This window comes from Saimiri boliviensis, chromosome 12 (assembly GCF_048565385.1).
Source record: "Saimiri boliviensis isolate mSaiBol1 chromosome 12, mSaiBol1.pri, whole genome shotgun sequence".
NCBI classification, from domain to species: Eukaryota; Metazoa; Chordata; class Mammalia; order Primates; family Cebidae; genus Saimiri; species Saimiri boliviensis.
In genome coordinates, this window is record NC_133460.1 from 47,592,836 (window position 1) to 47,620,545 (window position 27,710).

The window sequence follows — 27,710 nt, forward strand, 5'->3', positions numbered from 1 at the left end:
CGCTGGTGAATTATTGACTTTATTGCAAATCATGAGAAACACAAGATTACTGCTATAATAAAATTAGCAAAGATCAGTAAAAATAGAAAACACAGTAGCAATTAAAGTGAAAAAATTGAGGTCACTAAAGAATGTCTAACTGATTAGCTGGCGGTTTTTGAGATGGCTGAGAACTACCATCAATGCGATCACCTTAAGCAAACACTCATAAAGACTTGAAAAAGTCCCCATCCCAAAGTCAACTACAGGTATTCAATATTATAGATTACTTCTAATCACCCCCCCACACACATGAACTGTTTCCCCTTTGCTATCTTTCATGGCCCTTGCTTGTCTATACAGACATAGCCTAACATTGCTAACATTTTATGGCCTATTGCCCTCTTTTTTTCTTAGCATTATAAAATATTTTTCTATATTTCCACATAGTTATTGACTCATTTTAATGGCTGCAAAATCAGGTGCTCATTTAAGTTCAAATGGTTTAGTTTCACTCCTCAGAAATGTATTCCTCTTTCTCTGATGGGTAGTCATAATGAAATGAAGTAGCATTGTTCTTTGTAACTGGTTACTTATTTTTCAAATACACTCGTAAGTGGAGCCAAAACTCCATTAGCTCATTAGTCTGGAAGCATTATTAAATCTCCATTAAAATGTCTTCATTTTTCAATTTTTTGGGGGTGGGGACGGAGTCTCACTCTGTCAGCCAGGCTGGAGCACAGTGCCATGATCTCAGCTTACTGCAACCTCTGCTTCTTGGGTTCAAGCGATTCTCCTGCCTCAGCCTCCCAAATAGCTGGGATTACAGGCAATGTACCACCATACCCAACTAATTTTTGTATTTTTAGTAGAGATGAGGTTTTGCCATGTTGGCCAGGCTGGTACAGAACCCCTGACCTCAGGTGATCCACCCACCTCGGCCACCCAAAATGCTAGAATTACAGGTGTGAGCCACTGTGCCCAGACCATTTTTAAATTTTTAACATGAGGATTAAGTGGGCAATGATGCACATTTTCTAAAGGCAGACGCTTACATTTCTTTTTATGCAGAAAATACTTGGTGGTTAGAGACCGTGGCATCATAGCACAACCACCTCTAGGCTGTCAGTGTGCCCTCTAAAACAACAGCTGCACCTCCTCTAATGTCAACCCTTCCATCTGGACGAAGTGAAATCCCCAGCTCTCCTCCTCGGTGGGAACACTGAAATGCTAAAGAAAACAAACAAATCAAATTAAGAGCATTTTCACCGTTTTAAATTAACAGAGCATAGTGAAAGATTTCTTATTACAAATCCTAGAGTCCTCCCAGATCAGTTTCAAGAATAAATCCCTTCATCTGCATATGGTATTGCCCACTCCCATCCTCATTCTCCAGCAAACTGAGAGGACCACAAACTCAATTTGATCTAAAAACATATAGCTCCACATACTCCCTTCCTGAGCCTTTTCCTGGGCCACTTCCTCTACTCATTCCTATAATGGCCCAGACACACCCCACTCATCCTTTCTTCCCCTCTCTTGAAGAGTAAGCAAAGATGTTTGAAACAGTAGAGTCTAACAAGATGATGCGGGATGGTCTTGGCCCTTCTGAGAAGGTCCCCATCTTCTCAGCTCTGAATAGGACAGAGGGAGTTCATTCACTCATAACATGTTCAAGCAACCACGTGCCAGGCAGACAAAAGAGGCATAGCCTCAGTCTTCCAGGAGCTCAGTACTTAAGAAAATAATTAGACTCGCCAAAAAAAATGAATAGCCACCCTGCTCTCTCCAAATCAGGGTCACAGACTCCTTGGATGATCAGGGCAGTGCAGCCTCCATCAGCTGCAATCATTTTTCTCTGCCCCTAAGCAATACATTAATCACTAGGGGACTTGGTTTCAAAGTAATTTGTTTGATTCAATCCTATGACTAGCAATAGCAGTAAGGAACCGTGCTGATCATCCAATCTCAACCCATCACATTATAAATAACCTCTCTGGGCCCAAGTTACACAGCTAGTTAATTTTATTCAGCAAACACTTACTGGGCAGTTACTGTGTCTGTGTCCATACAGTATCTGTGTGTTGGGGAGGCAAAGGTGAAGGATGTTTGGGGTGAAGGATCTTTAAGGGTGAAGGAATCTTAAAACCTTTCATTTTCACATGGGTGATACATAACATTTTATTACATTTTCAAGGGGATAGTGCATATGAGAAGGAACACTAGCTTGGAATTAAGCAAATAAAAAATAAATTGGTAAAGAGATGTCCTACCATGCATTTCTTTCTTCCCCAGCTGCTGGGACCAGTAGCTGCTGAGAACAGCATGTGCAGACCCTGAAAAGAAGTAAAAAGTTAGGAGACAATCCCAAAGAAAACAGAGGCAACTTCGTGGTAAATTTCTAAGCATTTACAATAAATTATCCAGTTTTCCTAAACCCTAGATCACCTAATCGTTATGTTGGCCAGCCCACAGCAGGGTGTAGAATTATGAATGGAGGTAGAAAAGAAGACACAGAATTTATGGATAAACTCTGCCAAATTATGTATCAAATATGTCTTAGTTTCTTTCCTTTTTTCTTTTTTCCAGACAAAATAATGCTGTTGTCCAGCCTGGAGTGCAGTGGCACAATCATGGCTCACCGCAGTCTTGACTTCCCATTCTCGTTATCCTCCTACCTCAGCCCTCTGCAAGTAGCTGGAACTACAGGTGCATGTCAGCATGCCTGTCTAACCTTTGTATTTTTTGTAGAGATGGGGTGTTGCCATGTTGCCCAACCTGGTCTTGAACTTCTGAGCTCAAGAGATCCTCCCACCTCAGCCTCCCAAAGTGTTGGGATTACAGGTATGAGCCACTGTGACTGGTCCTTATAGTTTCTTAAGGCTGAATTAGCCTGCAGGTTTTAATTCTTATCTATCAGCTCATTGTTAGCTCTTGGTAGGAAAATCAAGGCCTCTGCATACTTCTTTTTTTTGTTCTTCTTCTTTTTTTTGAGACAGAGTCTTGCTCTGTTGCCCAGGCTGAAGTGTAGTGGCACAATTTCAGCTCACTACAACCTCCACCTCCTGGGTTCAAGCGATTCTCCTGCCTCAGCCTCCCAAGTAGCTGAAATATGCCACCATGCCCAGATAATTTTTGTACTTTTAGTGGAGATGGGTTTTCACTATGTTAGCCAAGCTGGTCTCGAACTCCTTACCTCAGGTGATTCACCCACCTAAGCCTCCCAAAGTGCTGGGATTACAGGCATGAGCCATCATGCCCAACCTTGCATAAATCTTTCTACATCTTTCCAGGGAAAGTAACTCCTTCTTCCCAGACTGCATATGCAAAGAAAGGTGGAAACTCTGGGAAAAAAAAAAAAAGGCTAAATTTTCTTTTATTTTATTATTTTTTTAATTCTTTAGTAGAGATGGGGTCTCCCTATGTTGCTCAGGCTGATCTCAAACTACTGGCCCCATGCAATCTTCCCACCTCGGCCTTTCAAAGTGCTGGGATTACAGGCATGAGCCACCGCACCTGGCTAAAAGGCTAAATTTTCCACCAAGCTAACATTCCAGAGCTTTTGGTGCCAAAAGAACTTCCTTTTTAACGAGGTGTTTTTTTTTTTAACTTTTGTACTCTGGATTTAGATCAGAGATTAGATTTTAAAATGAAAAAACAAAATATACAGCAATAACTGACAGAAAAATATTTCAGAGAGAAAAAGATGGAGAAGAAACACCTCTCCTTTAGGAAAACATATTAAGCGTTATAGGTCTGGGTGCGGTGGCTCACACCTGTAATCCCAGCACTTTGGGAGGCCGAGGTGGGTGGATCACCTGAGGCCAGGAGTTTGAGACCAACCTGGCCAACATGGTAAAACCTTGTCTCTACTAAAAATATAAAAAATTAGCCTGGCATGATGGCAAGTTCCTGTAATCCCGGCTACACAGGAGACTGAGGCAGGAGAATCTCCTGAACCTGCGAGGCAGAGGTTGCAGTGAGCTGAGATAGTGCCATTGCACTCCAGCCCTGGCAACAGAGTGAGACTCTGTCTCAAAAATTTAAAAAAAGTGTTATGGGATGTTCAAGTAAGGCAACCAACCATCCTGGTTGGCCGAGACCATCCTGGTTTTAGCACCAAAAGTTCTGCATCCTGAGAAACCCCTCAGTCTCAAGCAAACCCAGATGGATGGTCATCAAAGTTTAAGGATCTTCACACTCTAGAAAAGCATTATTACAGGAAAAAAAAAAAAAAAAAAAAAAAAAAAAAAAAAAAAAAAAACTTGCACTCTGTGCCAATTAGAATCTTTGAGAAGCAGCTGTGCATGTATGTACAAATCTGCTCAGAACTTTTCTTCCATGGGGAAGTTGGACTGTTGGGATGTTGCTGGGCATTTTCCTGAGTCTTTAAAAGTGCTCGTTTGTTGAGTTTTGAATTTCATGTGTTTTGTTCCTCAGAGAGTAACTGAGTCATCCAAGCCCTGCCACCTGACCAGAACAGGAGTCTTGGAGGCTCTATTCAAACCCCTGTGGCCCCGTTCGCCATCCCACCCACCATCCTCCCACTTCAAGCATTCTCGTCCTTTGCAGCTCAGCCCACTGTTCCCAAAGAGGGTGAGAGTAGGAGTCATGACATTTCTGCCCATTTTTGACTCCATCCCTCTGCTTCCAGGTGGTGAATAATCTAGAATTGTTGGCTCGAGGAGATAGTTTTGCTGTTATTATGAAAATAGCTAGTAGTTGGCCAGGCACAGTGGCTCATGCCTGTAATCTCAGCACTTTGGGAGGCCGAGGAGGGTAGATCACTTGAGGTCAGGAGTTCAGGACCAGGCTGGCCAACATGGTTAAACCCTATCTCTACTAAAAACAGAAAAATTGGCTGGGTGTGATGGCGGGCGCCTATAGTCCCAGCTACTTGGGAGGCTGAGGCAAGAGAATCACTTGAACCTGGGAGGCCAAGGTTGCAGTGAACTGAAATCATGCCACTCCATTCCAGCCTGGGTGATGGAGTGAGACTCTGTCTCAAAAAAAACCAAACATAATAATGAAATAAAATAGCTAGTAGTCATTGGGCACTTACCATGTGCCAGGCACTGTATTAAGCCCTTAACATGCATTGTGTTTTTATAGCCCTATGAGGTATTATACACAATTGATAGAGGAGGGAACTGAGACTTTTAAAAGTCAAGTCACTTGCTCAAGGTCAAGAGCTTGGAAGCGAGTAATGTAAACCCAGGCTGTCTGACACTCAGGTTTAACTCTGCTATCTGCCTGCTCTATTTTGTTTTTCTTGTGAGACTTCAGTGAAGGGATGGCAGGGAGGGGAGAGCTAGAGGAACGAGGCAGCTCAAAACCCAAACCACCTGAAAGGTCACATGAAGTGCAATTCGATAACTATTTGTTATCCTCCTCTTCCATTGTTTTACCCTCCCCTGAGCTCAAGTAAAAAGTACCTGTCACTGGGTCTTCAGCCACACCAACCCACGGTGCAAAATATCTGGAGTAAAAGTCAAATGCCTGGGTCTGCCCACCAGGCTCTCCTTTGAGGGTAAGAATAAGTCCTTTCACCTTCCCTGTGTTTTCAACTTGTGTCAGATTCTCCGTGTTCACTTTCAGGTTCTCCAGAAATGACCTTGTTCATAAATGAGATGGATTAGGACAAACCCATTTCACAGCTCACTCGCCAGACAGACTCTGTAAAACAGGCCAGGGTGCAGCTTGCTCAAGCAGCGCAGCAGGAGGGGAGGGAAGAGCAAGTGGTAATGTCTTCCGACCAGAGAAAGAAACACTCTGGCTGCATAAATCATGACTTGACTGCGCACAGCACAGCCAGACCAAGGCAGAGCTACAAATCTGGGCAGTCAGCCCTCCCCAAAGTGCTGAGGCAGCCAAAAATCTTACCTGTTGTAAGTGTCACTTAGGCGGACAAGGAGCTTTCGGGTATCTGGAGAATAACAGACGTCCTGGACCAGTGTGTTGCCTATGGCAGTCTGTAGAGACAGACCAAAATCTCCTCAGGGGCATGCCCTGGGTCAAGTCGTTGATCCCCTGAAATGGGGAATGACCTCTCACTGAGCATCCACTGTGAGCCAAGCACGCCCATTGTCTCCAGTCCCCAAGAGTGTTGGTGCAGTTTCAGAGCTTAAGCTGTTGCCCAAGGATGGTCAGTCTCCTGGCTACCACAGACGCCTCTGTGAGCCTCAGAACAGGCATTGCAGCCAGGTACAGTGGCTTACACCTGTAATCCCAGCACTGTGGGAGGCTGAGGTAGGTGGATCACCTGAGGTCAGGAGTTCAAGACCAGCCTGGCCAGCATGGCAAAACCTGTCTCTGCTAAAAATTAAAAAAATTAGTCAGGCACAGTAGTGCATGCCTGTAATCCCAGCTACTTTGGAGGCTAAGGCAGGAGAATCATTTGAACCTGATGAACCAAGAATCACTTGCCCGAGATTGCACCACTCCACTCCAGCCTAGGAGACAGAGGGAGATTTCATCTCAAAAAAAAAAAAAACAAACAAACAAACCAACCCACAGGCATTGCTCACAAGTGCCTACTATGTACCTTAATGCACAGCTCCTTCAAGTAGGTATTCTCCCCACAGAGGAGAAAGAGACTTAGAAACACCAAAGATTACACACACACACACACACACACACACACACACTCCTTGACCCAGGTCTGAGAAGGTCAGAGAAAAAGCTCTAAATCCCTACTGACCACTACCTTTGGAGATGGGGGGCCTTATGTCCACCTCTTAGAGCTGTGAGGATTAAATGAAATCATATATGTGAGTTCCTGCAGCAGCAATTAGAACATTCCACATGGCAAGGTCTCAGGACTAGCAGTTTGACTGGAAGTAAGGACTAGAGGACTCATCTTATGCTGCTCTGCTTGGCAAGCATACCACTTGCACTCAGAATGTATGTGACAGATCAATAACATAACATGCTCTCAGGATACCTTGATTTAGTCTACCTGACTGCACATAATCTTGCTGTAATCCAGGAACATCATTTGTTCGTATGCTTGTTTGAGGGTGGCTTGGAGCACTGAGGGAGATTACGAGGTGACAATCCCTTCCAATACCACCAAGTCATCCTTTGGCACCACTCCCAGCTGCCAGGCCCAGCAGAAGATAATTACGAAGTAGCTGTATGGTAATCGCTAGGTGGCTTCAGGTTCCCTAAACCTTGTTAGAAGCCAAGATACTCCAGTTCCCACAGACAGAATTCCTTCTGCCTGGGGTAGTACTTGAGCTTTCTGCCTCTGTGACTATGGCCTGACCAACGTCACTTCCTCAACAAATGGGAATTCTATAGCCAGATCCCATCTGTTCTCCAGAGCCTTGGTCTCTCAAACCCTGCCCTTATCTGCATGGGTTCATATGTTAATTTAAAAGTAGGCTGGGCGCAGTGGCTCACATCTGAAATCCCAGCACTTTGGGAGGCCGAGGCAGGTGGATCACAAGGTCTAGACTTGAAGACCAGATTGGCCAACATGGTGAAACTCCATCTCTACTAAACAATACAAAAATTAGCTGGGCATGGTGGCTCATGCCAAGTCCCAGCTACTTGGGAGGCTGAGGCAGGAGAATTGCTTGAACCAGGACCTGGGAGGCTGAGGTTGCAGTGAGCTGAGATTACACCACTGCACTCCAGCCTGGGCTACAGAGTAAGATTTCACGTCAAAAAAAAGTTTAAGGCCAGGTACGGTAGCTCATGCCTGTAATCCCAGCACTTTGGAAGGCCGAGGTGGCCAGATCACCTGAGGTTGGGAGTTCAAGTTCAGCCTCACCAATATGGAGAAACCCCATCTTTACTAAAAATATAAAATTATCTGGGCGTGGTGGTGCATGCTTGTATTCCCAGCTACTGGCAACTGAGGCAGGAGAACTGCTTGAACCCAGGAGGTAGATGTTTCGGTGAGCCGAGATTGCACCATTGCACTCCAGCCTTGGCCACAAGAGCAAAAGTATGTTTCAAAAAAAAAAAAAAAAAGTTTCATTCTCAGCTGGGAATCTTGCTGCCAGTTTCTAGGGAAGAACCCAAAATGACAATACTTACAACCCTTTATTATCCCATTTAATAAATGCTGACTCTGAGGCTAAGTTAAGTTCTTTCTACCATGAACATTGTCTACCATTATAAATTTTTTCCCACTTTCTTACCAGTATGTTTAAAGCAGTTTCTTTGTTTTTAAATTTGGCTTGTCTCCAGAAACCCAAGCCATGGGTAGGGCTGAGTATAAAATCAGGATCCATCGTGCTTATTTATTTATGTTCTTTGAAAACATCGATAAAGCCAAACACTAAAGAGATTACCAATGCTGTAGTTAAAAATTCACTGAGAAATACCCCAGTAGTACTCACAATAGACTAAGCTACAGAATCATTCTTCCCATGACAGCCCTTGCCCTGGTCCTGACCTGGGTCCTCTCTTCTCTACACAGCAAGCCCCTGGTCATCTGGGCTGCTCTGGCCCTGCAGAACCTCTGTGGGACAACTGCAGTCAGTGCCCACCTTGCTGAGAAACATTGAGAATTAAATGGACGATGAAAGTGAAATGCTCAGCAAGTGGCACTGCACACAGAGAGACTCAAAATGTTTCATCATCATTAATATTTAAGCCCCATGCCCACACAGACCCCATGAGGAGCCCATGTTCCGCATCGTCTTCTCTGCAAGATACTCATGCTTTCTTGGTTTCCTCCATCAAAGCACGTCCCTCCCCCACCTCGGTTCCATCCTTTACTATAGAAACTGGGGACGCTGGGCCGGGCGCGGTGGCTCACGCCTGTAATCCCAGCACTTTGGGAGGCCAAGGCAGGTGGATCACGAGGTCAAGAGATCGAGACCATCCTGGTCAACATGGTGAAACCCTGTCTCTACTAAAAATACAAAAAATTAGCTGGGCATGGTGGCGTGTGCCTGTAATCCCAGCTTCTCGGGAGGCTGAAGCAGGAGAATTGCCTGAACCCAGGAGGCGGAGGTTGCGGTGAGCCAAGATCGTGCCATTGCGCTCCAACCTGGGTAACAAGAGCGAAACTCCATCTCAAAAAAAAAAAAAAGAAAGAAAGAAAGAAACTGGGGACACTGACAGCTGCCAGGAAGCTTCCATCGTTTTTCCTTCTACCTTGTGTGTATGGATTTTATGGAATGACCTCTTTCTGCCAGAAATTCCCAACTTTCACACCTGAACTTGCATGGCGATGCTCTAGGCCCATTCCTCTACGCCTCTCCTTCTAGCTAGAGAAGCACAGACATTCAATATCCCTTCATTTCCCTAAAAGCTGGTCTCCTCCCAGAAACTTACCTTTCCTTAAAACATCCTATTCTCCTTCTTTTTCGCCACTTCCATTGGTTCTTTTGTGCCTTTCAGCCTGACACACAACAGCATCTCCTCCCTCCACCCTACCATGGGGGCCAGCACTGGCAATCAGGAGCCAAGAAAAACGGTCAACCTTCTCACCAAATGGGATGAATTTTAAAATTCAAATTTGAAACACTGTAACATTTATATTGGTAGAAGACCTATCTTTGGGGATCAAATGGTACTAAATATTTCTGTGCAAACAATAACCAATAACTAGGCTCAGGTTTGCTTGTTTTTACCAACCTTTATCAAGTCCTCTACTTCATGGAAGTTCTAGATGGGAGGGAAAAAAAATAAAATTATTATAAAGCAGGAGAGCTGTCAGTTGCACACAGCTTAGGGCAATAATTACGAAGAGCTGACCTGGGGATGGGCTGGATAAAGAGGCAAGTCCAGAATGATGCCATCCTCTGCTCGTCTGGCCTTTAGTTCCCCACTCAGAGTGACAAATGAGAGCGTGCTATTCATGTTTTCTGGCCAAAACAGAAATCAAGAAATAGGAAATAAACTTTGTCCTATATATGCATGTCTATTTCAAACACCTTTGCGTTGTCTTAGACCAGGCGTCCCCAAACTTTTTACACAGGGGGCCAGTTCCCTGTCCCTCAGACCGTTGGAGGGCCGCCACATAATGTGCTCCTCTCACTGACCACCAATGAAAGAGGTGCGCCTTCCTGAAGTGCAGCGGGGGCCCGGATAAATGGCCTCAGGGGCTGCATGCGGCCCGCGGGCCATAGTTTGGGGACACCTGTCTTAGATTTTCTGGCGATGCCATCCTTTTCTGTGATGGAATGAGGTTTGGTTGCTGGGAGAAAACTCTCACTAGATTCTAACTTGAGAACCAAAAACATAACTGATTGAATGTGGCATCATACATCAAGGCTCCAGATCCCAGCTCTTTACTGCTTACTAACTGTGCCCTTACTAACTTGGCCTCCTTTTTTTCTTTTTGAGACAGGATCTCATTGTGTTGCCCAGGCTGGAGTGCAGTGGGGTGATCTCAGCTCACTGCACCCTCTGCCTCCCAGGTTCAGGTGATTCTCCCACCTTAGCTGCACAAGAAACTGGAATTACAGGTGTGCACCACCACGCCTGGCTAATTTTTATATTTTTAAAAGAGACAAGGTTTTATCATGTTGGTCAGGGCTGGTCTCAAACTCCTGACTTCAAGTGATCTACCTGCCTCAGCCTCCCAAAGTGCTGAGATTACAGGCGTGAGCCACCGACCCTGGCCACCATTCTTAAATCTCAGTTTCCTCATCTATAAAATCAGGTTAATAAACCTATCTGTTATAGGTTTATTAATAGAATGAGACAGAATGTCTCACTCTATTGCCCAAGCTGGGCACTGCCTCACTACAGCCTTAACCTCCTGAGCTCAAGCAATCCTCCCAACTCAGCCTCCCAAGTAGGTGGAATTACAGACATAAGCCATGAAAAAAAAAATTTTTTTTTTTGAGACAGAGTCTCACTCTGTCACCAGGCACCAGGCTGGAGTGCAGTGGCACCACCTCGGCTCACTGCAATCTCCGCCTCCCGGGTTCAAGTAATTCTCCTGCCTCAGCCTCCCAAGTAGCTGGGACTACAGGCACGCACCACCAGGCCCAGCTAATTTTTTTGTATTTTAGAAGAGACGGGGTTTCACCATATTGGCCAGGATGGTCTCGATCTCTTGACCTTGTGATCTGCCCACCTTGGCCTCCCAAAGTGCTGGGATAACAGGTGAAAAATTTTTTTTAAAGACGGGGTCTCACTATGTTGCCTAGGCTGGTCTCTAAGTTCTAGACTGAATTGATCCTCCAGTGTTGGCTCCCAAATTGCTGGGATTACAGGCATGAGCCACTGTACCCAGCCTAGAATGTTTCTAATACAGATTTTAAAATATCCAGCAGCAACAACTATAGAGTCATAAGCTCTTATAGTCTAAGATATGCCAAGGGAATAATAAAATGTTTAAGATGTAAATATCAGTCTTAGATGAAATAAATTAGGTTTATCCTAAATAAACCAAACCTTTTACATAACAATGTGATTTAAAGAATGCACCACTGACCCAGCATGGTGGCTCATGCCTATAATCACAGCACTTTGGGAGGCTGAGGCAGGCTGATCATGAGGTCAGGAGATCAAGACCATCCTGGCTAACATGGTGAAACCCCATCTCTACTAAAAATACAAAAATTTAACTGGGCATGGTGGCACGCATCTGTAGTCCCAGCTACTTGGGACGCTGAGGCAGGAGAATCACTTGAACCTGGGAGGCAGAGGTTGCAGTGAGCCAAAATTGTGCCACCGCACTCCAGCCTGGGCAACAGAGTGAGACTCTGTCTCAAAAAAAAAAAAAAAAAAAAAAAAAATGTGGTGGCACATGCCTGTAGTCCCAGCTACTCAGGAGGCTGAAGCAGGAGAATCGCTTGAACCCAAGAGGTGGAGGTTGCAGTGAGCCAAGATTATGCCACTTCACTTTAGCCTGGGAGACAGAGTGAGACCCTGTCTCAAAAAACAAACAAATAAACCAAAAAACCACACACACACACACAAAAGAATGCACCACAAATCCTGGCATCCATGTTGCTGATATAACTTGGGCTACTTATCAGTGTGTATAACATTTTTAATGAAAACAAAGAATGGTGACCTAATTCTTTTCACTCCCTTAATATTTCTGTAAAACTTAAACCACATGTCAAAGGGGAAGAACTTTGGCTTATTAATTTTCATTGAGCATGAAATTTACACTTGGAAACCCAAAGCTTAATTTTTCTCATTACAATCAGTATAAGACTTATTATTTACAAAGCATTTTTTCATACCTTAGCTCATCTAACATTAAGACTGCCCTGTGAAGGGTTCCAGGGTGTGATTATTCCAAACCTCAGCATCAAACCAACCCATGTGGAGACCAGTTTTCAAAAGACACTCAATCTCACTTTGGGAGGCTGAGGCAGGTGGATCACCTGAGGTCAGGAGTTTGAATCCAGTCTGGCCAACATGGTAAAACCCATCTCTACTAAAAATACAAAAATTAGCCAGGTATGGTGGCAGACGCCTGTAATTCCAGCTACTTGGGAAGCTGAGGCAGGAGAATCGCTTAAACCCAGGAGATGGAGGTTGCAGTGAGCCAAAATCTTGCCATTGCACTCCAGCCTGGGTGACAAGAGTAAAACTCATGTCAAAAAAACAAAAGACACTCAGTCTAATTTCAGTAAACCCTATTTTTCAAGACTCAGTTCCTAAACATTTCAGGATGTTTGCTTGCCTTTGCACGTATGCCCTATCCACAGTTACCAATATCATCTTTTTGAAATGTATGTTGAATTACATTATATGGCCTCTCAACTTTAACTCCTGCCAATCATATAGACAGGCCCCAGGGGCTTTGCATTTGCCAGCCTCTGCCTGGGATGCTCCTCCTCTCACCCCAGCTCATCGCACAGATGTTTCATCTCATCCTTTTGCCCAAATTTCCCCTTCTCTGGTGGGTGCTGATCCATATTCTATATCTGACCCATAGCCTCTGGGCTGGGACTCCATGAGACAAGGAAATACCATAGGGTGCAAAGTGTAGGGAGGCACCTGCTGTCAGCTGCAACCTGGGGCCTTGCTGGCTCTCCCTACACCCGGCCCTGACCCTGCTTGCCCAGAGTGCTGGTGGCCCACATCTCTCAGCTGAGTTGCTCTCTTGGAGTTACCCTTGGCTGAGTAGAGCTACCTTGCCCAAAGTGATACATCTTTTCCAGTCTTTGGGGACTGGTCCACGGAGAGTAAAAACGCCTGACTCTTTGCCTCTACTTGGAACTATACCACTTGAAGAAATGCCCAGCTTCAGAGCTCCCTTTGAATTTGGCCTAAGCCTTTCTTTGTTGCTACTACTCCGCAGTTCAGTTTCCTCCCTCTATTCAATCCTGCTTGCTTTCTTTTCTTTTCTTTTTTTTTTTTTTTGAGACGGTGCCTGACTCTGTTGCCCAGGCTGGAGTGCAATGGTGCCATCCTGGCTCACTGCAGTGACTGCCTCCTAGGTTCAAGTGATTCTTCTGCCTCAGCCTTCTGAGTAGCTCGGTGTGCGCCACTACGCTTGGGTAATTTTTGTATTTTTAGTAGAGACAAGGTTTTGCCCAACCCCCCACAGTGACCTCTGTCGTATCATCCTGTTTATTTTCTTGTTTTCATTTCCATTTAGTGTTTATTCTTGTTTATGCCTGCTTCCATCTCCTGTTTTGGGGCATTTTCCAGAAATCTCTTCTCTGTCCCATTCCCACAAGGCCCTGATCTCTATCCATTAAACTAAATTCAGCTATGATAGAAACTGATCGAATTAAGGTGCTGCAACTCCTCTTAAGGTGAATGCGGCCGGGCGCGGTGGCTCAAGCCTGTAATCCCAGCACTTTGGGAGGCCGAGGCGGGTGGATCACGAGGTCAAGAGATCGAGACCATCCTGGTCAACATGGTGAAACCCCGTCTCTACTAAAAATACTGAAAATTAGCTGGGCATGGTGGCGCGTGCCTGTAATCCCAGCTACTCGGGAAGGCTGAGGCAGGAGAATTGCCTGAACCTAGGAGGCGGAGGTTGCGGTGAGCCGAGATCGCGCCATTGCACTCCAGTCTGGGCAACAAGAGCGAAACTCCGTCTCACAAAAAAATAAATAAATAAATAAATAAAGGTGAATGCATATCGTGGGGGACCAGGGGGCCCTTCTTTGCTTAAAATTCAAGCAAAGAAGCTCTTATTGGCTGGGCGCGGTGGCTCATGCCTCTAATCCCAGCACTTTGGGAGGCCAAGGTGGGCAGATCACTTGAGCTCAGAAATTTGAGACCAGCCTGGGCAACATAGCAAAACCTTGTCTCTACAAAAAATACAAAAATTAGCCAGGTACGGTGGTGTGCGCCTGTGGTCTCAGCCACTTGGGAGGTTGAAGTGGGAGAATGGCTTGAGCCCAGGTGTCAGAGGTTGCAATGAACTGAGATCCCACCACTGCACTCCAGCCTGGGCAACAAAGCTAAACCCTATTTTAAAAAAAAAAAAAAAAAAAAATTAAAGAATCTCTTATTGTGAAATGAATTTCAATGTGAGAGGGGAAATAATTGGAGCGAAATGTGCCTGTTGGTCCCTGATATCATTTCGTATGAGAGGACAGTTCTGCCCATGCAAGCTTCACAAAACCAGAGATCTCTGGTTTAAAATGAGTCCAGGCACAGTGGGTCACACCTGTAATCCCAGCACTGTGGGAGGCTTATGCGGATGGATCACCAGAGGCCAGGAGTTCGAGAGCAGCCTGGCCAACATGTGAAACCCCATCTCTACTAAAAATACAAAAATTAGCTGGGTGCAGTGGTGGGAGTCTGTAATCCCAGCTACTTGGGAGGCTGAGGCAGGAGAATCACTTGAACCCGGGAGGTGGAGGTTGCAGTGAGCTGAGATCACACCACTGCACTCCAGCATGGGCAGCAGAGTGAGACTCTGTCTCAAAAAATAATAATAATAAAATGAAATGGTTATCAAACTCTTTGTAGACCAGAAAGTAAAGTAAAATAAAAATATAACATAAATAAAATGGCATTCTGACTGCGGCTTTCCAATGATGCTGGGCACATACTCAGAAAGGCCAAAGTGCTATTGAAGTTTGCGTTTTTCTTTCTGTGTTGTGAACAGCATGAAGTAAACTCTGTGAAGTCTTTATACCAGTCACTTTGAACCACCAGAAAAAGTGTGAGAACTTAAAAAAAAAAAATTGCCATTTGCTAAGTGTTAGACTAATTAAAGAAAATCGCATTACTTATTTTGTAAAACAGCACAGCTGCAGAAGCCAGGGTGGCGTGGCCACAGAGCGGGACCTCACTTGCTGGTGTAAACCACCTTAGTCCAAAGCAGGAACCTGAGGGTAGGAAAAGCCAAAGAGAGATGAGATCATTCCCATGCAAACAGGTCACAGACTTCTCATTTTCCTCTTTCCTAAATATTTCTCTAGCACGATGGATAGCCAAAACATGTTGTAAAAGGAGAAATGATGGCAAGGCAAGCATCCTAGGGCTCCCCAGTGCTAGCTCTGGAATGGAAACATTCAGATTCACCAACACCCCCTCCCCAAGATGAACTGAAAACTAAATTAGAATCTCCTGCTCTGTCTACTATCTGCATGCAAATAACAAGGGGGAATTTTCCTTAAAAATCATTCCCCTACCTAAAAAATAATTTCTGGTATCATTCAAGAATGATTTTAAAGAATGCATATTTAGGCCAGGTGTGGTGGCTCACACCTATAATCCCAGCACTTTGGAAGGCTGAGGCACAAGAATTACTTGAACCCGGCCGGGCGCGGTGGCTCAAGCCTGTAATCCCAGCACTTTGGGAGGCCGAGGCGGGTGGATCACGAGGTCGAGAGATCGAGACCATCCTGGTCAACATGGTGAAACCCCGTCTCTACTAAAAATACAAAAAATTAGCTGGGCATGGTGGCACGTGCCTGTAATCCCAGCTACTCAGGAGGCTGAGGCAGGAGAATTGCTTGAACCCAGGAGGCGGAGGTTGCGGTGAGCCAAGATCGCGCCATTGCACTCCAGCCTGGGTAACAAGAGCGGAACTCCGTCTCAAAAAAAAAAAAAAAAAAGAATTACTTGAACCCAAAAGGCGAAGGTTTCAGTGAGCCGAGATCATGCCACTGCACTCCAGCCTGGGTGACAGAGCAGTTTAAAAAAAAAAAAAAAAGCATATTTACTTTGTGTAAAGTTGTCTGTCGGGTGCAGTTTTCGGATAAAAGCAGTTTCAGAGAGGTTCATTTCCCTTGCAATTTTCTGATGCATGTCTTCATCCAATTCCTTAATTAGAAACAAAAGATTATTGAGATTTCAGAAACACAGATCAGACTTCCTTGGGACAGCAACTACCGTTAATTTAAAAAGCAGTTTCTTAATCATAAAAGTAACATGCTTAAAAGGAAATCATTACCAAGGAATTCAAGGCACCTTTTATAAAGATTGATTCTCAGAAATCCATGCCTGCCGTACCCTGTGAAGAAGAGTTATAAATGTGCAAGCTGGAATAGATTGTGAAAAACTGGCTGGCCTAGCCTATTTTTTGTCAAATTAAGATCTAGTCTAGCTGACAAAGTGTGCTCTCTTCTAAAAACAATCTCCACAAAAGGAAGTACCCCAGTCTCTTGCTATGTTGGTGAAAGAGATGTTCAGCACTCACTCTGGGCAGGCTGGACCGCTCTTCCCCTGTCTTCGCATTTACTCCCTTCTGTGGGAACGGCTTCTGGCCAGGGGTCACCTCCTCCAGTAAGCCTTCCCAGACTACTGTGTTTAAAGGTGTTGTCTCCTCTCCCGTGCTTAGATGTCCTGAAATTGCCTTGTGTGCCCTTCACTGTCTGGCCTCCCCACCTCTGATTCTAAGTTCTGTTAGGGTATGGACTGTGCTGTCTTGCTTTGTCCGGACCTGGAACAATGTCTGGTATTCATCCCAGCACGGTAGGAGATTAATAAACATTTGTTGAAAAAATAAGTACATCATTTCACTTAATCCCATTTTAAAAACGCTCAACGTAAATATTTTTATGTCCTTACAATTGAAGAAATTAAACAGAGGGATCATATAATATCCCAAGACCACCATATACCTAATAAACAGTACAATGATTAAGAATGAGAGTTTAGCTAAGCGTGGTGGCTCACGCCTGTAATCCCAGCACCTTGGGAGGCTGAGGCAGGAGGATAGCTTGAGTATAGGAATTCAAGGCCAGCCTGGGTAACAAGACAGTCAATGAGACCCTGTCTCTGTAAATAAAAGATTAAAGAAAAAAAAAAAATGAGGGCTTTAGCTGGGCATGGTGTCTTATGCCTGTAATCCTAACACTTTGGGAGGCCAAAGTAGGAGGATTGCTTGAGACCAGGAGTTCAAGACCACTGGGCAACATAGAGAGGCACTCCCACCCCCGGTCTCTATTAAAAATAAAAATAAAAAGTTTAACCAGGCATGGTGGTGCTTGCCTATGGTCCCAGCTACACAGGAGGCTGAGGTGGGAGGATTGCTTGAGCCCAGAGATCAAGGCTGCAGTGAGCCATGATTGTGCCACTGCACTCCAGCCTGGGTGACAGAGCAAGACCCTGTCTCAAAAACAAAAAAGAAAAGAAAAAGGATGAGGGTTTTGCAAATGTGGACAATAGTAACAACTGGCCAGGCGCAGTGGCTCAGCCTATAATCCCAGCCCTTTGGGAGGCTGAGGCAAGTGGATCGCTTATGCCCAGGAGTTGGAGACCAGCCTGGGCAACATAGCAAGACCTTGACTCTATAAAAAAAATTTTTTTTAATAGTAACAACTGGTGAATATAAAGGAAGGGAATATGCATGTTCGTTGTACCATTCCTGAAACTTTTCTGTAGGTTTTTAATTTTTCAAAATAAAATGTTAAAAAAAAATTATGTGGGTTTAAAAACAGAATTGACTTTTCTTTTCTTTTTTTTTTTTCTTTTTTGGAACAGAGTCTTGCTCTGTCTCCCAGGCTGGAGTGCGGTGGCACAATCTCGGCTTACTGCAATCTCTGCCTCCCAGGTTCAAGCAATTCTCTTGCCTCAACCTTCCAAGTAGCTGGGACTACAGGCACACGCCACCATGCCCAGCTTATTTTTTGTATTATTTTAGTAGAGACAGGGTTTCACAGTGTTGCCCAGGCTGGTCTTGAACTCCTGAGCTCAGGCAATCTGCCCACCTCAGCTTCCCAAAGTGCTGGGATTATAGGCATGAGCCACCGCACCCGGCAACAGAATTGAATTTCTATCCTGGGTGAGTCCCTAGTAGCAGTGTAAAAGTGGGCAAGCCATTTACTCTTATAGCCTCAGTTTCCAAACCTTTAAGATGGGAATAATAGCACTTAAGTCAAGGTTTATTGTGAAGATATATACATGCATACAGACACACACACACACACACACACACACACACACATATTCCTCTTAACTCAAGAAAAAAAGTAGACCTGAAATATGTTTTCCTTTCGAGAAGGAAAATCCATTTTTAGTCAATAAAATGCTTACTAGTTTGAGTTTTAAAGAAGTTTCAGACCAAATGCATTTTTGTTTCAGCCAAATTTACTGCTCTTGATCTCCTGAAACCCAGAAGAATAATTTTATATTAGTAAATTCATAATTCACTTCTCTGAGTTATGCAAATTAAACATTCTTTGATTCAAAATCTTTTGAAACATGTTCTACATAATTGTACAGGGCATAAAACTGTGATTACTGTGAACAATCCGTCATGATTTTAAAACTATTAGCTGATATAAAAATCCTGGCAGGGGCTGGGCACAATGGCTCACGCCTATAATCCCAGCACTTTGGGAGCCTGAGGTGGGTGGGTGGGCCATCTGAGGTCAGCAGTTGGAGACTAGCCTGGCCAGCATGGCGAAACTCTGTCTCTACTAAAAATACAAAAATTTGCCAGGTATGGTGGTGCGCACCTGTAATCCCAGATACTCAGGAGGCTGAGACAGTAGAACTGCTTGAACCCAGGAAACAGAGGTTGCAGTGAGCTGAGATGGTACCACTCCACTCCAGCCTGGGTAAAAGAGCGAGACTCTGTCTCAAAAAAAAAAAAAAAAAAGCCGGTTTGGGGTGTGTGTGTGTGTGTGTGTGTGTGCGCGCGTGAGTGTGTTTTGAGACAGAGGCTTGCTCTGTCACCCAGGCTGGAGTGCAGTGGCATAATCTCAGCTCATTGCAACCTCCGCCTCCCAGGTTCTAAGACATTCTCCCACCTTGGCCTCCCTGAGTACCTGGGACTAAAGGAACTAAAAGAACACACAAGCAAGCCTGGCTAACTTTTTGTATTTTAGTAGAGATGGGGTTTCACCATGTTGCCCAGGCTGGTATTGAACTCCTGAGCTCAGGCAATGCACGCATATCAGCCTCCCAAAGTGCCAGGATGACAGGCATGAGCCACTGTGCTCCAGCCTACCCAGAGTGAGACTGAAAGAGAGAGGAGAGAGAGAGAAAGAAATAACCCAGTGCCCAACACATAGTAAGTACTTAATACATGTTAGCTTTTTATTTGAGTGGCTCAAAGTCATGCTTTAACCAGCCACGCTACACTGCCTGCCCATCAAAAGACAAATGATTATTAACCATTTAATGTGCTACAGACAGGGAAAATTAATGTCTAACAGAGAAAATGAACCCCTGTAAGGTTTCTAAGAGAGAACAGCAATCAATCAATCAGTGAGTCCTGTGCTGGGCCAGGAGCATAGAACCACAACTAAGGGGATTTGTTGGAAATGCAGAGTCTGAGGCCCCATCAGAATCTCCATTTTTGCAAGTTCCCCAGGTGATTATGTGCATATTAAAGTTTGAGAAGCCCTTGTGTATAAGCCATGAATCTGTGTTCAAAGGACTCAGCATCTAGGTAGGGAGTTAAGACCGACACAGACAGCAATTGTGAACAATACCAGAGAATACATAATTGAGACACAGATTTTCACAATAAAAACTCTAAAACTTTAAAGATGTGGCCTTGTGGTGAACCTAGAAAAGAGAGATTTCAGTGATTCGGACAGAAAAGTGTGTGCAAAGAGTTTTGTATTGGGCAAGTTGGTTGATCTCACTTCTGTTTTTTTTTTTTATTATTATTGTTGTTGTTTTGCTGCAAAGTCGCCCAGGCTGGAGTGCAGTGGTGGCACAATCTCGTCTCACTGCAATCTACACCTCCTGGCTCAAGCAATTCTCCTGCCTCAGCCTCCCGAGTAACTGGGAATATAGGCACATGCCACCACACCCAGCTGATTTTTGTATTTTCATTAGACAAAGGGTTTAAGATGGGCCAGACTGGTCTTGAACTCCTGACCTTAGGTGATCCACCCACCTCGGCTTCCCAAAGTGTTACAGGTATGAGCCACAGTGCCCGGCCCATTCTCTTGTTAAATCAGAGATTAACCTTTAGCATATTGGGCACTCTAGAATTCTAGAAATAGGATGGTGAAAATGCAGTGAATGAGCACCTGTCTCACCTGCAGGTACCTGTGAACCCAGGTGAGAAGTCCCACCTAAGTAGAGGAGTAGAGGGTGCCACTGGAAACTCTCCGCCAACAAGACAACAATATTAAGAACTGCTCAAGCCTGTAATCCCAGCACTTTGGGAGGCCGAGGCGGGCGGATCACAAGGTCGAGAGATCGAGACCATCCTGGTCAACATGGTGAAACCCCGTCTCTACTAAAAATACAAAAAAATTAGCTGGGCATGGTGGCACGTGCCTGTAATCCCAGCTACTCGGGAGGCTGAGGCAGGAGAATTGCCTGAGCCCAGGAGGCGGAGGTTGCGGTGAGCCGAGATCGCGCCATTGCACTCCAGCCTGCGTAACAAGAGCAAAACTCCGTCTCAAAAAAAAAAAAAAAAAAAAAAAAAAGAACTGAACTCAAGCGGCCGGGCGCAGTGGCTCACGCCCGTAATCCCAACACTTTGGGAGGCCAAGGCAGGCAGATCACAAGGTCAAGAGATCGAGACCATCCTGGCCAACATGGTGAAACCCCGTCTCTACTAAAAATACAAAAAGTAGCCGGGCGCGGTGGCTCAAGCCTGTAATCCCAGCACTTTGGGAGGCCGAGGCGGGTGGATCACGAGGTCGAGAGATCGAGACCATCCTGGTCAACATGGTGAAACCCCGTCTCTACTAAAAATACAAAAAAATTAGCTGGGCATGGTGGCACGTGCCTGTAATCCCAGCTACTCAGGAGGCTGAGGCAGGAGAATTGCCTGAACCTGGGAGGCGGAGGTTGCGGTGAGCCGAGATCGCGCCATTGCACTCCAGCCTGGGTAACAAGAGCGAAACTCCGTCTCAAAAAAAAAAAAAAAAAAAAAAAATACAAAAAGTAGCTGAGCGTGGTGACACACACCTATGGTCCCAGCTACTTGGGAGGCTGAGGCAGAAGAATTGCTTGAACCCAGGAGGTAGAGGTTGCAGTGAGCCGAGATTGCGCCACTGCACTCCAGCCTGGCGACAGAGCAAGACTCTGTCTCAAAAAAAAAAAAAAAAAGAATTAAACTCAAGCACCTCTAACAAGAAATGGCCATGCATAGATAGAAACTGAGAGGTATTTAGGCCCCTTAGTGCAGAGTCTGCAATCACAAGTCTCCAGTGGGTGACTTGTGGCTCACGCCTGGGTGCAGTGGCTCACGCCTGTAATCCCAGCACTTTAGGAGGCCAAGGCGGGTGGATCATGAGGTCAAGAGATCGAGACCATCCTGGTCAACATGGTGGAACCCCGTCTCTACTAAAAATACAAAAAATTAGCTGGGCATGGTGGCATGTGCCTGTAATCCCAGCTACTAAAGAGGCTGAGGCAGGAGAATTGCCTGAACCCAGGTGGAGGAGGTTGTGGTGAGCCGAGATCGCACCATTGCACTCCAGCCTGGGTAACAAGAGCGAGACTCCGCCTCAAAAAAAAAAAAGTATTAAAACATCCTACATTGTAGCCAAGCTCATCATCTATTGGTAATAGATTTCTTTGCAAATGGGCCCTTTCACACATTAGCTAGGACGCAAACTCCACTGCCCACCAGCTCATTAATCCTCTCTACCTTGGTATACTGCACTTCTTGCAATTTGAATTTATATAACTGTAACTTCTATTTCAGGACACTGGAACATGCACCTGCTATTTGCCTGAGGGACCAGAGAGGCATGGAAAGTTTGACAGTAGCAGCCCACAACATGCACCACTGGTAGCTGGACTTTCACTGAATTTCTACACTGCAACCAAAGGGCAAGACAAGGGTGAATCACGGAAAGGCTTCAACTTTGAAAGCCTTACAAACAAAAGAGAGAGGATGCGTTCATTCAAAATATTGGCTTTTCTTTCCAACAACTTTTCCATTTTACACTAGGAGCTTCTTTTCAAATGCTGTACAAAACAGTTAGAAACCAACAGCTATTAATTCCCTTGCTTTAGTATCCATTTCCCTTTTGACTTCTCATGTGAATCAAATTTCCAACAGCAAAAACAGAGTGATGTTTGCCTTTCTGAGTTCTGGTGTACTGGGATACTGAGGTTCCATCACCTTGTGACCCACAAAGATTAATGATCAGAAAATCAGAGTAAAGTTTTAAAATACTCCCATCTTGTGGCAATTTTAAAATATGGCAGCCTAAATATGACAGCCCCGACTTATCAGTCCTGATTGTTCATTTGTCCCTCTGCTGTAGGTAAGATTCGAGTAAAGTCAATGCACCTGGATGGAGAAAATTCTAAAACCTGTCTCTTCTAGCACCACTGGTGCTTTTTTTATTTTTATTTTTATTTTATTTTTTCAGAGACAGGACACTACCCATGGCCAGTAGTTGCTCATGGGTCCTTGTAGTTTTTACCCAGCTGTCATCATATCTGTTTTACTTTTTACATTGCTTCTATACATTTTCCACGTTTCTACAAGGTATTGTCAAACAGATTGTCAGGTATCGGAGGACATCATCAATTTTTCTTTCATTTTTCTTTTTTTTTTTTTTTTTTTTTTTTTTTTGAGACAGAGTCTTGCTCTGTCGCCCAGGCTGGAGTGCAGCAGTGTTTTCTTGGCTCACCATAACCTCTACCTCCTGGGTTCAAGTGATTCTCCTGCCTCAGCCCCCTGAGTAGCTGGGATTACAGGTGTACGCCATCATGCCTGACTAGTTTTTGTATTTTTAGTAGAGACGGGGTTTCACCATGTTGGCCAGGCTGATCTCAAACTCCTAACCTCAGGTGATCTTCCTGCCTCAGCTTCTCAAAGTCCTGGGATTACAGGTGTGAGCCATTGCACTCAGACAATTTTTATTAATTTTTTTCAAATATCTGTTTTATGTTCCTTTTAGACCTTAATCTGTTTTTTGCCTTCACCTAATGTAGAGTGTTATATGTTTCTCATGTAAAGAATTTAAAAATGAGTTTGTCAGCCGGGCATGGTGGCTCACACCTGTAATCCTAGCACTTTGGGAAGCTGAAGTGGGAAGATTGCTTGTCTCAAAAAGAAGTTAAAAGTGAACTTGAAAACAAACAAAAAGTCCTTTAGAATATTATAGAAGCTCTTGAACTTTATTCCTCAGAAGTTTTTACTTTACTTTCAGTCATCTTTCATCAAGTGTGCGAAAAAAGCTGAAAGCATCATGACCTAGTCTTTAGTCTCTCCATGAAGTTTTCCTATGGTTAGTCGCATCTTGGTCAAATTTTAAATAATTGAAAACAAATCTGCAAAAAAAAAAAAAAAAAAAAAAAAAAATTCCTCTGAAGCCCTGCACTTAAAATCTGAAGCATTTTTACCTTATAAAATCTAACATTATTCTATCCTCTGAGTCCCTGTCGTACCTAGAACTTTCAGGTTTTTTAGGCTCTGTGGTGACTACTAACAGTCAGTTTACAGGTCCATTTTCCCCACTAGACTCTGAGCACCTGAAGGGCAGGCGAACTTGTTAACCTTTGTACCTCTGACTCAGCCCAGAGCCTGGCTGAATTCCTACTGAATTGTGGCCAATATGATAAGGTTTAGTGTTTATTTGTCTCTGACATTTTCCCATGGCCACTTGTATTCTCTCCGCCATCTCAGGACACAACAAACCCAAGGGCAGACACCACCATTTGTACCTCTATTATAATTGTTATTGATTAGAAATTAAGAAAAGTGCTACCTTTGTCTCCAAGAGGACAAGATTCTCACATCCAAAGAACAGAAAAGCATGACTAAGAGGCTTAACAAACTAATCTTTAGATACCTATTCAGGTGTCCCTGAAAGGCCATGAAATTATCCTGGTCTCATAGGCCCAAGTCTCAAAAGAAGTGAATTGGAAAACTTTTTTTTTTTTAAATGAAGTCTTGCTCTGTCTCCCAGGCTGGAGTGCAGTGGTGCAATCTCAGCTCACTGCAACCTCCACCTCTCAGGTTCAAGTGATTCTCCTGCCTCAGCCTCCCAAGTGGCTGGGATTACAGGCACGTGCCACCACGCCCAGCTAATTTTTGTATTTTTAGTAGAGAAGGGGGTTTCACCATGCTGGCCAGGCTGGTCTCAAACTCCTGACCTCTTGATCTGCCCGCCTCAGCCTCCCAAAGTGCTGGGATTATAGGCGTGAGCCACCAAATTATAGGCTGGCCAAATTGGAAAACTCTTTAGAGAGCTTCCCCAAATGGCCAGGCGCGGTGGCTCATGCCTGCAATCCCAGCACTTTGGGAGGCCGAGGCGGGTGGATCACTTGAGGTCAGGAGTTCAAGACCAGCCTGACCAACATAGTGAAACCCTGTCTCGAAAAAATAAAGAAAGAAAAAAGAAAAAGAGAGCTTCCCCAAATCATGGACTTCCTGATCTTCTTTTTCCTTCTTCCACTCATACTGAAGCATGTTGTTTTAAACTAGAAGTTCTTTGCTTAAATTTTTATTTCCTAGTTTTTCCAAACATATGATTAGCACACAAAATATGTGTGGTAGAAGGAGAAAGGAAAAAGAGATAGCAATCCCATAAGTCTGATGTTTAGTTAATTTACTGGAAATCAAAGGAGTAAGTTGGAGAATAATGCCAATGTTTGTTATCTGATAAAAATGGAATATATTCTATTCAATATAAACTACTGTCAAAACTCTTCAAGGATATTACATGGGGCCATGAGGCAAATGTATTAAGACTTTTGACAAGCAGTTATAGTCAAATCCACAATTCCTTGACAGGAAGTTGTATTTGCCAGATTGTTTCTAAAGAAAGGTCATAATTTGGAATCTGGTTAATTATTTTCATACTAATATTCCCAAGCTCTTGTCACAATGGACAAAGTTTATTAACTTTATTACCTTCGACATTTTGTGGAGAGAAAATGCCAGCGCAAGTTTGCATAATGAATATGGAGTTAAGGTAAGACAAGGACTCTTGATGGCCATCCTCCTGCTCCACTTGAGGGAGAAAAGAACTGGAAATGGGACTCAATTGATAATATTCCACCAAGCGTGGTGGCTTATGCCTGTAATTCCAGCACTTTGGAAGGCCAAGATGGAAACATTACTTGAATCCAGGAGTTTGAGACCAGCCTGGTCAACATAGCAAGACCCCGTCTCTATTTTATAAAAAAAAAATTAAAAATTAAAAAAAAAAAAAAAAACAGAAACCAAAAACCTATGTTCACCTCAGCAGTCCTCCTTTTTTAGAGACAGGATTTTGCCATGTTGGCCAGGTTGGTCTCAAACTCCTGGCCCCAAGCAATCCTCCTGCCTCAGCCTCCCAAAGTACTAGGATTATAGGCATGAGCCACTGCACCCAGCCCAGTTTTCCCACCCACTGGAATCGCTTGGGGAACTTTAAAAAAACACTCTAGCCTGGACACAGTGGCTCACGCCTGTAATCCAGCACTTTGGGAGGCCGAGGCAGGTGGATCACCTGAGGTCAGGAATTCGAGACCAGCCTGGCCAACATGGTGAGACCCTGTCTCTTTTTAAAAAAAAAAAAAAAAAAGTGGCCGGGTGCGGTGGCTCATGCCTGTAATCCCAGCACTTTAGGAGGCCAAGGCAGGTGGATCACAAGGTCAGGAGTTTCAGACCATCCTGGTCAACATAGTGAAACCCTGTCTCTACTAAAAATACAAAAATTAGCTGGGTGTGACAAAAAATAGCTGCGTGCCTATAATTGCAGCTATTCAGGAGGCTGAGGCCAGAGAATCGCTTGAACTTGGAAAGCAGAGGTTGCAGTGAACCAAGATTGCATCACTGCACTCCAGCCCGGGTGACAGGGCAAGACTCCATCTCAGACAAAAATACATATATAGAGAGAGATATATACCAAAAAAAAAAAAAAAAAAAAATTAGCTGTGTTATGGCTGGGTGCAGTGGCTATCGCCTGTAATCCTAACACTTTGGCAGACCAAAGCAGGAGGATCACCTGAGGTTAGGAGTTCCAGATCAGCCTGACTAACATGGAGGAAACCCCATCTCTACTAAAACTACAGAATTAACCGGGCATGGTGGTGCATGCCTATAATCCCAGCTACTCAGGAGGCTGAGGTAGGAAAATCACTTGAACCTGGAAGGCGGAGTTTGCGGTGAGCCAAGATCACCCCATTGCACTCCAGCCTGGGCAGCAAGAGCAAAACTCCATCTGAAAAAAAATTAGCTGTGCATGGTGTCAGGGCAGTGTAATCTCAGCTACTCAGGAGGCTGAGGCAGGAGAATCACTTGAGCCCAGGAGGAGGAGGTTGCAGTGAGCCCAGATTGCGCCATTGCACTGCAGCCTAGGCAACAAGAGTGAAACTCTATTACACACACACACACACACACACACACACACACACACACACACCACTGCTACCTGGGTTCCACTCCCAGAGTCTGTTGTCATTGGTCTGGAAGGCAGCATTTTCAAAGCTCCTTAGGTGATTTTTATGTGTAGCCAGGTTAAGATTCACTGTCCTTGAAGGCCCCAACACACTTTTCCCAACTTAATATGGCTTACTTAAGATCAATTGCTAACTGTCTTCTTGAAGTAATTCTCAGATCATCTACTCTTGTACTAAGTGCTCTGAGTGAAAGGACACCCTGCCTTGTTTCTTACTACTTAGGACAAAAACAAGGTCAATATTCCTTGACCTCAAGGAATTTTCTTTTCAATATTCCTTGACCTCCTGCCTCTTCCTTGAGGTCAAGGAATATTTAACTATTAACCCTCAAGGTCAAGGAATATTTAACTATTCCATTAATATTTAGCCTAATCAAAAAGACATTTTTAAAATGAGTCTTTCAGTAAGTTATTTATATATTATAGCTTAATTCCTTCTACCTCTCTACTTAACTACTTAATTCCTTGCAACATATCTCATTTTCTTGGTCCTAAAAAGAATTTCTAGTTACCTAAGCTATAGGTAAGTTCAAGATACTCAGCTAGGATCTGTTATGTTAAATGTGAAACTGGCTATGTCTAGTCACAAAACTCATCTAATTTCATTCTCCTCAACACCTGGTGCTAACTAAATGAAAACCTGATGGCTAAAAGGGAGCTCTAGCTCTTCTTTTTAAAAACTGGCCCTAGTTCCTCTTTATCTGAATCTTCATTAGTCGTACCCAAAGCATACGCATTTTTATCAAATACTTTGGTCAAAACCAACTTGCTTACATGAACATCACCGATACAATGGCAAAGAACACAAACCAAAGAGATAAATCAACAGGTGAAAACTAGTCTTTTAAAATAATTGTTTCTACAGAAATCTAGAATTTCTGGTAGTGTAATTCAAATCCAAGCACTTACATTTTCTAGGAGGCACACAGCAGCAGGATTCCCACGAAATGCTCTTGCTGTGAATGCATCTGCTATGAAAATCGGAAGCTTCATTGTCCTTACAAGCTGTTTTTGCAAGCTCTCAAAATTGCTGGTACAGCTCTCAAAATTGCTTTACGTCTT

General features: G+C 44.2%; 1 protein-coding gene across 1 annotated transcript; it reads right to left on the reverse strand.

The window, feature by feature from the left end:
• On the reverse strand, nt 1–27,710 carry PBLD (phenazine biosynthesis like protein domain containing). The gene is made up of 9 exons (XM_010339314.2): nt 27,558–27,710; nt 16,047–16,146; nt 15,108–15,206; nt 9,697–9,806; nt 9,577–9,606; nt 5,863–5,951; nt 5,415–5,593; nt 2,253–2,315; nt 1–1,209 (listed from the first exon to the last, which is right to left on the reverse strand). The coding sequence occupies exons 1-9, from the start codon at nt 27,639–27,641 to the stop codon at nt 1,097–1,099; spliced, it is 867 nt and encodes a 288-aa protein (XP_010337616.1). The 5' UTR covers nt 27,642–27,710; the 3' UTR covers nt 1–1,096.

Excerpts from the sequence above, each read along its gene's own strand:
- PBLD (XM_010339314.2), bottom strand. The coding sequence starts at position 27,641 with ATGAAGCTTCCGATTTTCATAGCAGATGCATTCACAGCAAGAGCATTT. Across the intron at positions 5,952-9,576 it reads AAGTAGAGGACTTGATAAAG|ACTGCCATAGGCAACACACT; the intron begins GTTGGTAAAAAC and ends CTGTCTCTACAG. Across the intron at positions 2,316-5,414 it reads GGCTGAAGACCCAGTGACAG|GGTCTGCACATGCTGTTCTC; the intron begins GTACTTTTTACT and ends ACTTCTTTTCAG.